At 39.3% G+C, this 15103-nt stretch overlaps 1 protein-coding gene across 1 annotated transcript; it reads right to left on the bottom strand.

Moving 5' to 3' along the window:
* Positions 1 to 2938: 2938 nt before the first annotated feature.
* Positions 2939 to 12396, bottom strand: vgll2b (vestigial-like family member 2b). The gene is made up of 4 exons (XM_028437464.1): positions 12135 to 12396; positions 11526 to 11862; positions 6197 to 6649; positions 2939 to 4142 (listed from the first exon to the last, which is right to left on the bottom strand). Exons 1-4 carry the CDS (start codon positions 12216 to 12218, stop codon positions 4099 to 4101), a joined length of 918 nt encoding a protein of 305 aa, XP_028293265.1. The 5' UTR covers positions 12219 to 12396; the 3' UTR covers positions 2939 to 4098.
* Positions 12397 to 15103: the final 2707 nt, after the last annotated feature.

Below are 15103 nucleotides of genomic sequence, written 5' to 3'. Positions count from 1 at the left end.
ACCAAAACCTCAAGCTGGATCAATAGGGGTAGTGTTGTAGTACTTGAGACCACATTGCCTGGACTCTGGCTTTTCCGTCAAGTCCAGCACTGATTTCATGCTTTTCGAAGGAAGTGAGCTGGATTTTTTTAGTTGATGTGATTTATTACTAAACTTGTTCAAGCTGGGCTTTTGATTTGAAATCTTTTGGGTTGCATTATTTGTCCGACACCTGCAAAAACTGGGAACATCCATCTTGTTCCTAGTCAGAAATACCTCTAAACACTTACTGTACATTGACCTGATAAATAAAATTCTTGTTTTTACATATTTTAAATAAATCTGGACTTATCAGTGGCTTTTTAATACATATAAGGGTTTATTTTTTCCAAGAAACTAAAATAAGAGAGAAGGTTCTTTAACTGTTCAACCTTGTCATGCTTTTTGGAATAGATTTTTATGGTCTTAGTCTGGGTCTTTACTTGGTCTCGACCCCCAAAAGTCTTGGGATTGTCTTGGTCTTTGATGCTGTGGTTTTGAGCATAAAAAACGTGTTGGAATGGCATTATCAAAGACTTTATATGTCAGCTGCTGTAAACAGATTTTTCCAACTGTAAGTTTATCTCCTTTAATGTTTTTATATGCTGTTGTTGAGCAAAGGGGAACACAACTAAATGCACTCAAATGTATTTTACAGTTACTGTGCGTGTGCTGTAACACTTTTACAGCAACGGTCAAGTGACAGTCATACATTGCTCAGCATGTGAAGGTTCATGAGTTCATAGATCAAGTATGTGTTTGGGTTTGTGCGTTTACATTTGTGTCAGTGTGACAAAAGGACGACACAGAAACACAACTTTGAAATAGCAAAAGGTTGTTTTTACTGTTAATCATTGGGGCAGATTTAAAGAAAAACAATCTGAACAAAGCCTTTATTGCTGACTCCACAAAATCAGTAGAATATTTAAGAGAATGTCATTTTATGTGCTTGAAGCATACCTTTCCAGCTCTGCTACATCCGTCCCAAGCGAACGTGTCTTTCAAACTGCAGGAGACAAAGTCAATATGTAATGTAATAATGTAATTTTGTTGAAAAAGAACACGTCCGTATCTTAAATCTGGGCTGTAGATTGTTTCTTTTTTGAAAAATTTCATGATGAGATTTAGTTTTAATTTTAGCCTGGCATGAATTGCCAGTCTCTGTTTTTGCCTTCTGGCACTTTTTGCACATTAAATAGGAAAAATGTCTCCCATTTGTGTTATGTAGAATATTCCTATTGAGTTGAAAATATCATCCCCAGAGTAAATATGTAAGTGTGACCAGAATAAAGTCGTTATTTATGTCGCAGATATTGTATTGTGAAGCCGTTATCGTTGGTTGTATCGTGGATTATCGTCCCAGCCCTAAAAGATACTGTTTCACCAAATTTGTGTTTTGTCCAAGTTTTTTCACAGTAAAAATGAAGTTCACAAAAACCAGCCAAATGTACAGATTAATTATTTGTTCTCCTCTTTTAAACTTTTTTCATTGAATCATGCATTTCATAATTTGATGTAATGTTAATGATGCCGCCTGGTTACATCTGCCAAGGAGCACATATTTTCACCGGCGTTTATTAGTTTGTTTGTGTTTTAGTAGGATTACATCAAAAGTACTTCTGGATCAGTTTTTAAAAAATTCAAAAAACCTTATGTTTTAATGGTGAAATCTCAAAAATGTATATCTATGTTCATAGTTGACCGATCTTTTTGAAATTTGACTCAGTTATGTCGGGTTGGTTTCGCATTTACCACGTCGAGCTTAATCTAGATCAGATCTGGATTGGGCATTTCATTGCAATTTTCCCCCAAAAATGGATGTGTCCATACATTTGGACCTAATGTATGGTTATTAATGAGGATATACATTTGTTCCAAGCCTTTAAAGTGTGATTGATCAATCATGGTACCATGATCAGGATCATAGATCTAGATAACTGATAATATCTGGCAAAGTTGAGATTTGGTGCTTGTTGGAGGTTTTTGCTCTTTTATTATTTTTGTTTCGTTTAGTCCTGTTTTTTGGTGGTTTAAACAGAAGAAATGTCACAACCTGGGACTCATTGGGGTCTAAAACTTATTGTGATAATGTGTGAGTCCCAAAATGTCTGTTGTGAATATTCCACTAAAGTGGCAGTACCAGTGAGATGACCAGTATGGGATCCTGCAAGCTACGCTATCCCTGGTAAACTCTATTAAATGCATTCATCTACATGTTTCCTCAGCTTTGAGCCAATCACATAGTTGGCTGCTCCCTACTTTGGGTCACGCATAACAGCAGCTAAATGGTGACAGTGGACATACCTTAGTGCGTAATCTGATTATCGGATCAATAACGCAGTAACATTTGGTGCATAGCTGGGATGGCTGGCTTCATCTCTGGTTACACATTGTTGGCATTCAGCACTCGTTCCCACTTTATGGGTGACAAAGTGTGAATGCGAGCAGGAATTTGAATGGAAGGCCTTTTAAACGAGAGCAGTTGCACAGCACCGTCTACGTCACTTGTAGCCGTGCAACCGCGTCCTCATATCACTGTTCTAGAATAATGAGTCGAGGCTAAATAACAGGTCGAAAATTGAGTCTGAAGAATTCCACCAAGGCAATAATTTGCAATGAGAAGTAGGGCTGGGTGAGATATATCGAGATTCAAGATAAGTTGAGTTTTCTGTTTTGGCAATATAGAAAATTACAACATCGCATTAATCATATAGCTTATTTTGTTTTAAAAGACGTGTTTTAGGAGTTGCTGCTTTCACTATTTCCTAGAACAACATGAAAAGCTCAGTTAGATGAATTTCTGAGTGCATCCTATCCCAGACCTTCCCCTAAACAAGCCACACTACAGAACTCACTCACACGTGCTGTCCCTTACAGGAGAAAGTAGCATTTTCATCAGAAAATTTAACCCAGAGTTGTCTTTCTGGTCAGACTTCCTTTGAATTAAAATTAGAGAGATTTATATCATATTTATCGCCATTTTGAGAAAAAGTTTTGGTCCATATCGCCAAGCCCTAGTACGAAGCATGCCGTTTATAAACAGCAATGATAGTTATTGTACCACAAAAATATTTATTATAATACTTCAGGACACAAAACATAATGTCACACAAAGAAAACAAATTCAAGTCCAAATTGAAAACATCCAAGAATGACTAAAAAAAAAAAAAAATGGAAACGTCATTTGACTGTAAGTACACACACTGTATCTAAATCTCCTGGAGTTCAAAGCAAAAGATCCTCCAAAATCTTGATATGTTTCCTCAAAACGCTCCAAAAAAAAAAAAGAGAAGCTCCACCAACAGCACTCGCTTTACAAAAACAGAACCACCAAAAAAACTCAGGACACTGGCCAACCAAACATGTAAAATATGCAATAAGCACCAATAAATAGAAACACTTTCTTTTTCTTTTTTTTTTCAGAGCAACATTATACGACAACCAGAATAAGGCCTGATAGATGACATAAACCTGCAGGACGGACGGACGGACGGACGGCGGCTTCTGTTTATCGCTGCGTGTTGTTGCATTTGTGAAATGCAGATAAGTGGATAATCACGGGTACTGTACCAACACAGAGCATGAGACACAGATAACCAGGGACTTTGGAGGGAATCCCTGCTCTTCATCACTCAGTCGCATCCATTCCATCCTCTCTCTCTCTCTCTCTGTCCTCTGCTCATGTCTCTTGTGGTCCTGTCTTTCTCAGTCCAAACAGGTCACCGGGGCTCACACCTTGCCAAGGTACGAGCTCCACCAAAAGTGACGGGAGAGGGAGCGCAAGAAACATGAGAAAGAGAGTACGACATCACAGATTACACACAGTTCAGACACTGTCTCTCTCTCTTTCTCCCTCTGTGTGGTTTATCTCCATGGTGCACACACGTGGACCTGGAGCAGGGCTGCGTACTGGCAGGGAAGGCTCGCAGAGCAGAGAAGGGGGGGGGATTGGATTGATGAAGATGCAGTGTGTGTAACAGAGGACGGCCGGGGATAAAGAGACACGCTGCTTCAATAGCAGAGCAGGTCCAGGGACTAATTGGATCTGGTAATGGTGGGTCAGTGTGACTGAGGGGCTCGTTAGAACCAGTACAGCTCCTTGCCTTTCTTGTGCTGCTGAAGGCCTGGGGGTGGGGGGGGGGGAGAGAGAAAGAAACAGAAACAAAACAATGAGAGAGACAACGATGAACAAGAGAACAGAGGTTGTCATGGTGCTCACTTTGGCCAAACATCCTGTTTCAGAGGACGGGTGTAAGTCCTAGTGATGAATATGATGTACTACTGTGTGCGTCTGGGTCCTAAGTCATGGTAGTCTTGGTGAAGAGATGCGTGTCCCTCAATGGAAAAGTATGTGCATTGTGCTCCTATTCACAGCTGCTCAGATGTGCTATAGAACAGGTGGCAGCCAGTGTTAATTTTAGGATAAGACTTGTATTATTCAGTTATAATTACATTTATAACTGGTGCTATCCTCCTGCAACAAGAGGCAACACACAAAAGGCCTTCATTTAAGCCTTCACACCGGGATAACACCTGATTAGATCAAAAATGTCCCACCATTACACAACTAACGAATACCTAAGAATTATCAACTGAGAATCCTTTCTAGCATACATATTTTGACAAAATGCATTCGAGTAAGTTTTAATAATATCGCCATTGTTAGCTTGTGAAAACGTGTTTGACCATATTTAGATATCTAGTAAATCTAGGGCCTCCGATTTTCTGTGATCGCAGAAAACACATCTGAAATGTGTTTTGAACAAGTGCTTCAGATTATTGAGTGCGTTCAAATCTGAAAAAGCTCTGGCACAAAGACAGGTTTAACTGTTGGTGTATTAGCTGAAGCATATACTATCACATGACTGCACTGGATTTTCTACAAATTATTATTATTAAAAAATAATGTTATGGGAGCATAGCATATCATTTTTGTGGTGTTTTTCCAGTTAAACAGGTATATCTATGCAGATAAGGGTCGTAAGTGTAGCCAAGGTGATTTCTGCGTAATCCTCACGTTACCAGAATCATATGAAACCAAAATATTTACAGTAGTTGACTCTTTATTCAAAACAATACATACCGTGCAACTTTTATGTAATATATTATATATACATAAAATGTAGCTAATTATGGTCTCCTATTGTCAGAAGTAGGGATGTAATGAATCACTCAACTCCCGATACGATTCGATTCACAATACTGGGTTCACGATACGATTTCCTCACGATTTATTTTAGATTAAAAAATATTCCTTTATTTTTAGAAAATACTGTACTATTTTCCTTTTATTTTTCATTGTCAAAAGAATCCCTTGATAAACTATTCAAAACAATGCAATTGAACTAAAAATAAATCTTGAATGAAATAAATAAAGGAATAATACAAACGAAGTAAACAATGCAAAACTGCATAATAGTTCTTTTTCTTTTTAAAAGTGCAACTGAAAATGTATTTTGTGCCTTAACGATTGGACTTAAAAAAAAAAAAAAAAAAAACAGTCTGCACTGTTTTTATGTCGCATATTTGTTTGGACCAGCAGAGGGCGCTGGTAACCCAGTGGTCGGTTGGGATGCAGCTATTCTGTGCAGTGAAGAAGAGATGCTACGCTAGCAGACAGAGCTAATAGAAAAAACGGGCTTTTTACAGATATTCACGTAATATGACAGATATTCTTTCGGTGCTAAAGGGGTAAGGAATCATTTATGAACATGTTTAAGAGTAGAAGGCGGCCAGAAAAAAGTAGTAGCAGATTCCGCCCGCCGCCACAGCATTTGGACAAGAGAAGGATAAATATACATATATATGCTGTTTAAAAAAAGTACTGCGATTCAATTTGCAGAAAATTGATGTGAACCTTGATACCTATGCTATGAATCGATTTTTAACTGCCTTACGGTTAATTGTTACATCCGTAGTCAGAAGTGTGATAAAATGTCCTCCACAGAACAAAAATAATCCTCTTTCAATAAATTGCAAGAAAATATCGTATTTTATTGAGCAATAATACTGTTAGTTTGTGGTGAATTTGTCCAAAATATAGTCTAAAAAAGAACTCGGAACATTTCCAAATATTTTTAAATGAATTGTTAAATCTTTCGGAGTATCCCCTGTACACGTACTCCAGTTAAGGGACCACTGACTTTGACTGATGTCAGGGAGTGGCTAATGGCTATACCTGCATCCATGTTGAGTGCCAAGGATTGGCTGACGTCTCCTGGTGGAAGCAGGCTCGGCCACGAGGCACCGGGCTCCAGCTTGCTCACTTCGTAGTGGCTCGGCAAGGTGGGGAGGTGCGGTGCCCTCACGGTGGGCATGAGCAGCGGCCCGTAGTGGGGCTCCAGGGCCGAGGGGGAGTACAGTTCATGAAGCGGCCGCGGCGGCCCGTAAGCTTGGGCCTGAGGGTACCCCCAGCTCTCTGGTGCGTGAGGGTGGGAGTGGGGGTGAGTGTGTGCGTGTGCGTGAGGATGAACATGTGGGTGTGTCAGGCCTGGGTGTAGCCCTGAGGCGTATGGGTCCATGGAATAGGAGGCAGCGCTTGTCTCACAGTGGGAGCGGCTCTGAGGTGAGGAGTAGTTACTGTCCCAGAAGGAGGGGGGGAAGCTTCGCCGACTGCTCGGTGATGGGGTGTCTGACAGGAAAGGAGAAAGGAAGATAAATAAACCATGTCAAGCCAAGTTACAGAGCATTGCTCAGTGGTAAATTGCTACATTGTTGATATTCAACTGGTCCGTCCCGTAAACGGATGCATAGAAGTGTTTTTTATTCATTCTTACTATTAATACTTGTGTTTTTTCACCAGAAAAGGACAACAATAATTTGCTTGACACCATGATATGACACCAGTGATATCACCTAACTCTGTAAGAATCTCTATTTCGGTCGTATTCAGAACTTTCCGTGTAAGCCCCAAAATAAACATCCGCAATTGTTTTGCCACAACTTTCAACCTGTGAAAGCACCAGAAATATGTTGGGAAGAGTTTTTGGAGGAAACACATGAAATCACAGTAAGAATGAAGTAACAACACGTCTATGGGACTCCACATCCCACAATGCAATGTGCGAGACTTTACCGTCAATATCAAGTGGCAATTTTAACGCTTAGTGTCTTCTTTCAAGCAAATAATCTTCAGTTTATTGAATAATAAGGGCCTGCATTATGTATTTATCTAATAAAACATTGTCAATACAAGCAGCTTTAATAAATATTTTTTATAGAATTATTCATACATTGCTTTGAAACACGGTCCACCAGAGCATATATAGAAATGAAAGATTCGCCTTGACAACTGATCTCTATTATTAGCAGCCAAGGCCATTTCAGTTGTAGATATGAATACGTATTAATGTGTATGGACCAAAGAGCCTAACTCTAATGAACACATGACACAGTCAAAGGAAAAGAGACGTATGGTAGATGGGAAAAGTGGAAGATTTAATAATTACTGGAACAACAAATAACTCCGTAGGTGTGGAAATGCTTTAGTTCATAAATGTATCCGATCACACGACAAAGATCCCCTTGATTGGCTCTAAAAGCTGTTCGTTTGTGGCCACATTACACACAACTTTTGACTTTTCAATTAATGGTTGTACATGTCGGGAGTTTTCAAAGCTTGTTGCGTTAACTTTTCTCACCTACACTATAAAGCAACATTTTGTATCAGTTGTATGTTCAATATAAGAATGATATGGTGCGGTAGTGGTGCATGAATCTATCGATCACTACAAATGTTGGTATTAAAATGTATTAATATGAGTGTGATGAGATTTTTCCTTTTGTGTTTTCTGCAAGGCTCAATTTTCTCTTTGGTGTTGTACCGTCACGTAACCATTATTTTCAGGCTGAAATTAATTGATGGCAAGTTTTATGATTTATAAAAAGCCAGAGAAATATAGATTAAATGTAAATGTATTCGTTCAGTCGTAGAGAAACCCAAGTAAAAGAAACGACAGAAGAAAAAAAAAGTGCAAAAAAAAAAATATATATATATATTTTAGATTTTTTTTCATTATTATTTTTCTTTAATTAAAACACACAATCTTAAACAACTGTATTTCTATACTTTTACTATCTAATTCAACTAAAATGCAGTATTTTTTTTATTTTATCTGATTAAAACATGATCAAAAAGTAAATGTAGGAAAAAAAAATGTCTCTGGAGTCGCCAAAATTTCTTTATCAAAATGGGTTCACGATCCAGAAAAAGTTGGGATCCACTGCATTAAATACAGTTTCATTCCACCTATTTTAGTTTTACAAAATTTAATTCTTTAAAATGTGTGTTATCACTCGTTCATTCCATCGTTATGATATATAGTTGGTTTTTTTCATAGTATTCTGAGCAAAATGGGGGCGAACGGGGGGACGTGAGCCAAAAAAAGTTTGAGAACCACTGATCTATACTATGCATTTCTATATAAGGCAGACACTGTGACCTGGAGGCAGACCAAGGCTCACTCAGTCCTAAATCTCTTGCTCTGGTGACATCTCTCACTCTCCTGTCAGCCCAAAGTCTCAAAGCCAACTCGAGCACATGCTCACATGCACGCACCCCAGTGTGTAATCACCCACTACCCCTCTCTCTCTCGTGTCTCCTGCACCCCCACCTGTTGTTTTCTCTCCCCCCCCCCTCCTCTTCTTCTTCTTGCCCTTGACAGAATGTCAGCCAGCCATTATATGTTTTCAGCGGTATACTTTTATATTTAGGTTTCCCTCTGTAAAAAGACACCCTGAGAGGTAGTGTTCCCAACCCGCCCCCCCCACTGCTCCTATCACACTGACCACAACATATATAAATGTGACCGACAGGCGGGCGACCGACAGAGCGACCATTGTAGGGCAAAAGCTGGAGCGAGAGTCAGAATGGCAGCCGCCGCGGAGATGTTTGAAGGGGATACGCCGGCACGGCGAGGCTGTGCGCTTACGGCCGTGTATAAACATAGCATCTGTTGTGAGGCAGGGAGCGTGTGTGGGTGTTGAAATTAAGACGTCCGGCTGAACAAGGAAAGAGACCAAAAGTGACAGCAGAGTTTAGGCCCTACATGGATATCCACACCGCTGGTGGGAAAAGGACTTCTCGTCTCCAGAAGTCGTCCAGTCAAGAAGATGCTCGATGTGCCTCAAAGTGCTTTGCAAAACTAAGTCAATGAAACATTAAAAACACAATAACGGGACAGGAAAAGAATCCAAAGACATATTAGATTTCAAACGCAGTGTTTCTCAAATGGGGGTACATGTGATGGCACTACACGGGGTACTAGAGAGAGAGTGTAAAATTTACAAATGAAAGCATTAAAAATATGGGGTTTTGTATTGTTTATTTTTAGTTAAAATGATAATCATAATAATGACGTTGGAAATGATCTTGATTAGAACATGAACTGAAAATACAAGGGGTCAGTGTTGGTTCCACACCAACCGAAAAAGAAATCTGTTCAGGAGGCAGTAAATACTGTTAAATACTGTTTCTTTCCACTTATTTACAAACTTATATTCTTTAAAATGTGTGTTATCACTCATTCATTCTATCATTGTGCTCTACAGTTGTTTTTTCATAGTATTCTCAGCAAAATACAGTAGTCAGACAAAGGGGGTAAATTGGATTCAGAAATAAAAAAGGGGGTACTTTAGCCAAAAAGGATGAGAATCACTGCATGGCATGGCATGGGTTTCTCAAATGGGGGTACGTGTACCCCTAGAGGTATGTGATTGGCACTACATGGGGTACTTGGAAAAAAGAGAGAGTGGAAAATTAACAAAAGTATTAAAATATGGGATTTAATATTTTTTGTTTTGAGTTAAAAATTATAATTATAATAATATTGATAGAAATGATCTTGATTAGAACATGAAATGAAAATACAAAGGTCAGTCTTTGGCTCACACCAGGCGAGAGATGATTGGAAATGATCAAAACTATAGAAATAAATATGTTCAGGAGGAAATACTTATTTACAAAGTGAGATTCTTTAAATCGTGTGTTATCACTCATTCATCTGAGATAAAAGGGGGTTCTTGGACCAAAAACGTCTGAGAACCACTGTTCACGCACTGAAATACACGCTGAGAACATTTACATATCTCAACTTTCTTTCAACTTTTAAACGGTCCGAGGCAGAAGTTGCTTTTGACAGCTAATAGCTGCTGACCTTGGTGACCTGGTTCCCTGACCCTCTCCATTGACAACCAGTGGTCCCATCACCCAATCACATCACCTGTCTGACGCTGTGCTGTGCTCTGCAGAACTGTCAGCTCACCCTGTGTGGCCTCAATGGCTTCAAAAGTTAATGCTATGGTCGCCTTGACTGTGACAAGTGTGACACCTGGGACTGGAAACACAGCCGGGGGAGGAAATGACACTTTTTAAACTAGATTGGGCATTTATTTTGAGGTGAAAAACCTTGACTCACGTCTTCGTTTTGGCTTTTCTTTCTTTAAAACATTTAAATTGAAGACATTTTTTTGTATTCACGTTAACTTAATGTCAAATTTGTGTTGATGATTTGCCACAGAGTGAGAAATTGCACAGATAACTTTCCTACATAATTTGTATTACCATGAAAAGTCCAGGCGCTGCATGAATACGTTACAGAAGTGGCACTTTGTGCACGTAGGCCTGGATCCCTCTATGACAGAGACGGACAAATTTTATCACAGCGGGCGGCCATGGAAATGTGATTGTCTGATCCGAGGGTCATATTATCAACATTCACGTCAGCATTTATACAATAATGACTAATCTGTGTGTTATTTTTGCGCGCTTATGTTGTCGTTTCATGTACTTTTGTGTCATCTCAAGTGTGTTTATGGAGTAAATCTTTTGTCAATTTCTGTATTTTTGCATCATTTTGTGTTTTCATTGGTGTTATTAGTCGTTTTTGTGTATTTTGTATGTTTTTCTGTTAATTTTGTGTTATTTTGTTGTATTTAGTCATCTCAAGTGTGTTTTGGGAGTAATTTTCTGGTCAAATTGTGTATTTTGCCTCTTTTAGTGTGTGTGTGTTTTTTGTGTGTGTGTGTGTGTGTGTTTCTAGTCGCTAAGTTAATTTTGTGTATTTTTGTTGTAGTTTTCTTTGTTGTATTTACTCATCTTTAGTGTGTTTTGGGAGTAATTCTGTTGTCAACTGTATTGCAACATTTTGTGTGTTTTCATTGGTAATATTAGTTTTTGTCTATATTATATATTTATGTCATTTTTGTGTATTTTTGTTGTGTTTACTCCTCTTAATTGTGTGTTTGGATTCTAATTTTGTTGTCAATTTGAGTATGTTTCCATCATTTTGTGTGTTTTTGGGGTTATTGCATGTGTTAACTTTGCACAAAATAAGATTGACGTATTATTTGTACCATGTGCCCAAACCAAAACCAAAACAAACTTTTTTTCCATCAAATTAAACTCTTTAAAATGCAACATTCGACTATTTTTGTATTTAAAATGATTTTTTCTACTATTGCCTGCAGTGCGTTAGGGCCTAAACCCCAGACAGAGTTCCTCTATATACCTGCGCCATGGTGATCTGGACCTCTCCGTTTGCCTTCTCCGTCCATGTACGCGCTGAGCGCCCTGGAGAAGTGCTCGTCCACCACGCTGCTGATGTCTCCCTGGTAGTAAGTGAAGAGGACGCACCGGGACGTCAGGTACTCGGCTTCGGGGACCTCCTGCTTCTCCTTGGGGCCCTCCTCTATTCTGGAAGCGGTGAAGGATGAAGTGGAAGAGCTTGATGAAGATGAGGAAGTGGATCCTCCAGCGCCCGGGCCACCAGACATCCCCTCAGGACCGCTGGGAGTGTCCATAAAATCCCGGCCGTGAGGCGAGCTGCTGCTCAGAGCTGGGGGGACCTGTGGGTGGGTGGGTGGGGGGCAAAGACAAGTGGACATATTTAGGTCTGAATATCTTATATTTTTCACAACATGTTTTATCTGTTTGTGTGGAAGCTGCCGTGTGTGCGCGCATGCACGGGTTTGGATGCGTATGCACGCGTTGGTTACTGCGCAGAGCAAAAACTCTTATAAATCACTTATAACGTTGTTGTTGTTTTTTTTTTTCCCCTCAGTAAATCACGCACACATTAAACATATCACAGATATTGTAATAATCGATCCCGTCCTACCTGTAAACTACTGATAAACGCAGGAGCAGATGCGTACGGTGCGTAATGTCCATAAACTGGGTACATAACATCCAAACAGCTCATGGTAAATGAGCGGCGTCCTCAGTGATCCGTAGAAACCGAGCTCAGCGGCAGAGAAAGCCACAACATTCCTTCTTCATGTGGGTTTTCCTTCTGGATGGTCACCGCAGAGCAACGACAGCTGCTGCACAATGTGCGGAGTTTTATGGAGCAAGCATGAGGGTGTCCTGTCCTGTACATCTCTGTGTCAACCCCTCCCACCTCCACCATGCAGCCCCCCATCAATACCAACACTCCTGCACCATTACAACCAATAGCATTGCCTCATTTAATGCATTTATTTAAATAATAATAATAATAATAATAATAATTTAAAAAGGGGTGGGGTTAAGTGTGTTATCAGTAGTTTTTGTGTATTTTTCTGTTATTTTGTGCACATTTGTTTGTGTTTAGTCATCTTAACTGTGTTTTTGGAGTAAATATCTCGTCAATATGTGTATTTTTGCATCATTTTGTGTGTTTTCCTTGGTGTTATTAGTAGGGGGTTTTTTCTACTTTGTATATTTTACTGTTATTTTTGTGCATTTTTGTTGTCGTTTTGTCTATTTTTGTTGTAGATAAGATAAAATATCCTTTATTCGTCTTACAAAGGAGACATTTGCAGAGTTTCAGCAGCAGATAAATGGGAATATATACAGTATATACAGTATATACATGGGCTTGTACACAGTTAGTCATGTTACATTTGTTTTTGGAGTAATTTTGTTGTCATTTTATCAATTTTGTAGACTGTCACGTACCTGTTGTCATATATGGTGAATTGACCCTAGTCAGCTTCCGTAGATTTGACTTTTTTGCAGTGCTTCGACTTTTATCACGATATTGTATCTGGAGTTCATTTTCGAAATTTTGACTTCAATCTCGATTTACCCAAAATTATTTTCTCCATCAAAACTGGCCCTACCATTTGTGTGATTTCTTTAGTGTTATTGGTCGTTTTTGTATATGTTTCTGTTATTTTGTGTACTTTTGTTGTTGTTTTGTGTATTTTTTGCTGATATTCTATGCATTTAGTCATCTTAAGTGTGTTTTTGGAGTAATTTTGTGGCCAATTTGTGTATTTTTGCATCATTTTGGAGCTAATGCATGCGCTAACTTCATTCTTGATTTTCCCTAATTATTTTCTTCATCAAAATTGTCTAATCCGCATCCGTACAGCTTTAATAATGTGACATTTTTCAACAAAAGTCTCATCACACAGATAATAACAGACAATTGGTGCCTCTAATCGTGGCTCCCAAACATCTTAATCCCAGTGTAAAATAAAGGTTAACCAGTGTGTCATAGTGTCTCACAAATAGATTTGGATGAAGTCATGGAGCCCTCGAACCGAGCTTCACAACAATGATCACATGATACAAGTGATCAGATGACATTTTTATGCCTCCATGTTCTTTGGATACTTGAAAAACCTTGTGCTCGCTCCAAGCCAAAAGTATCCGCGCTCCTAAAACAGCCGTTGGTTGCCAAGTAAACCCTCGAGCCATCTGAAGTATTTAGTGCGTTCCCAGAACCGCACATAGGTGTCAACTATAGGTTGCATACACTTGGTCATACCAACCTGCAGGAGAAAGGGACTCTGCACAAATCTATGACAAATTATCACCTATCAGCAGTGCAAACAAAAAGATATTTTCACACATACTTACAAACATGCCTAATGGCTAACCCACATCTACACCGCAGCGTTTTTTTTAATTAAATTCCAGCTACAGAAAAAGTTTGAACGTTTTTCTGCATGAAAAAGAAATGCACAGAAAGCATTTTTCCTTAAAAGTCTTTATTTTGCCTTCGTCTTAGAGGTGTTTGCAGGTGTTTTGGCATGCCACTCTTTTTGACGGGCACTTCAGAATGCCTCGGAGAATAGTGTGGAAAATTTGCAGAATTCCATGGACGAGTGTCAGATGAGGTGGAATGTCTCTGATGTATGCGAGTGGGACGAGCTCCTCGGGAAGTTGGAGAACACGAGCGACATCTTGCTATGCATACATCGCACATAGCATGAATAACACGGGGCAGGTTATTGACACGCTTGAATCAACTCAACATCCTTCCTAAATTGAAATGGATATACTGTACTGTGGGGAAAATAAGTATTTGATACACTGCCAATTTTGCAAGTTTTTTTCAACTTCCAAAGACTAGAGAGGTCTGAAACTTTCATCGTAGGTGTAATTCAACTGTGTGAGAGAAAAAAATCACAAAAACACATTGTTTTTTAAATAATTGTTTTGCATTTTATTGCTTAAAATAAGTTCAATAAGCAAGAATTCAGGCTCTCACAGACCTGTTAGTTTTTCTTTAAGAAGCCCTATTATTCTCTATTCATTACATGTATTAATAACTGCACCTGTTAGAACTCGTTACCTCTATAAAAGACACATGTCCACACACTCAATGAATCAGACTTCAACCACTCCAACATGGGTAAGACCAAAAAGCTGTTTAAAGGCGGGAATACACTGTGCCATTTTCAGCCCATTTTTGACTTGTGCGTCTATTTTAGGGATCGGGCCAAGTCTCGGCTAATCATATGTTGTGCATCATGTAGTATACATGGGGTCACGAGAAGCGATTAACACCTCACGACCAGCTCCCGATCAGCAATCGTTTGGTGACAAGAAAATCAAACCTGTTTGAAATCCTGATCGTGAGGGTATCAGTGTTGAAGCAGTGCTAGGAACCGACTTACCCCAAACGCTCACACTGTAGGATCGCTGTAAAATTGACAGACTGTACTGCCCACGTCTGTCCAGACAGTTCCTGGTCCATCATGTCACTGCCTTTTCTTTTTAGAAGCTCTTTTTGCTAAGATTTGTGTGTGTCTCTCCACTTCAGAATTCTTCTGTTTTAACCTCAGATGCTGAGGTTTTTTCTTCCATCTCCAT

This window comes from Gouania willdenowi, chromosome 22, assembly GCF_900634775.1.
Source record: "Gouania willdenowi chromosome 22, fGouWil2.1, whole genome shotgun sequence".
Lineage (NCBI taxonomy): Eukaryota > Metazoa > Chordata > Actinopteri > Blenniiformes > Gobiesocidae > Gouania > Gouania willdenowi.
Note: the sequence above shows the minus strand (reverse complement) of the source record. Positions and strands in the feature narration are given on the sequence as shown.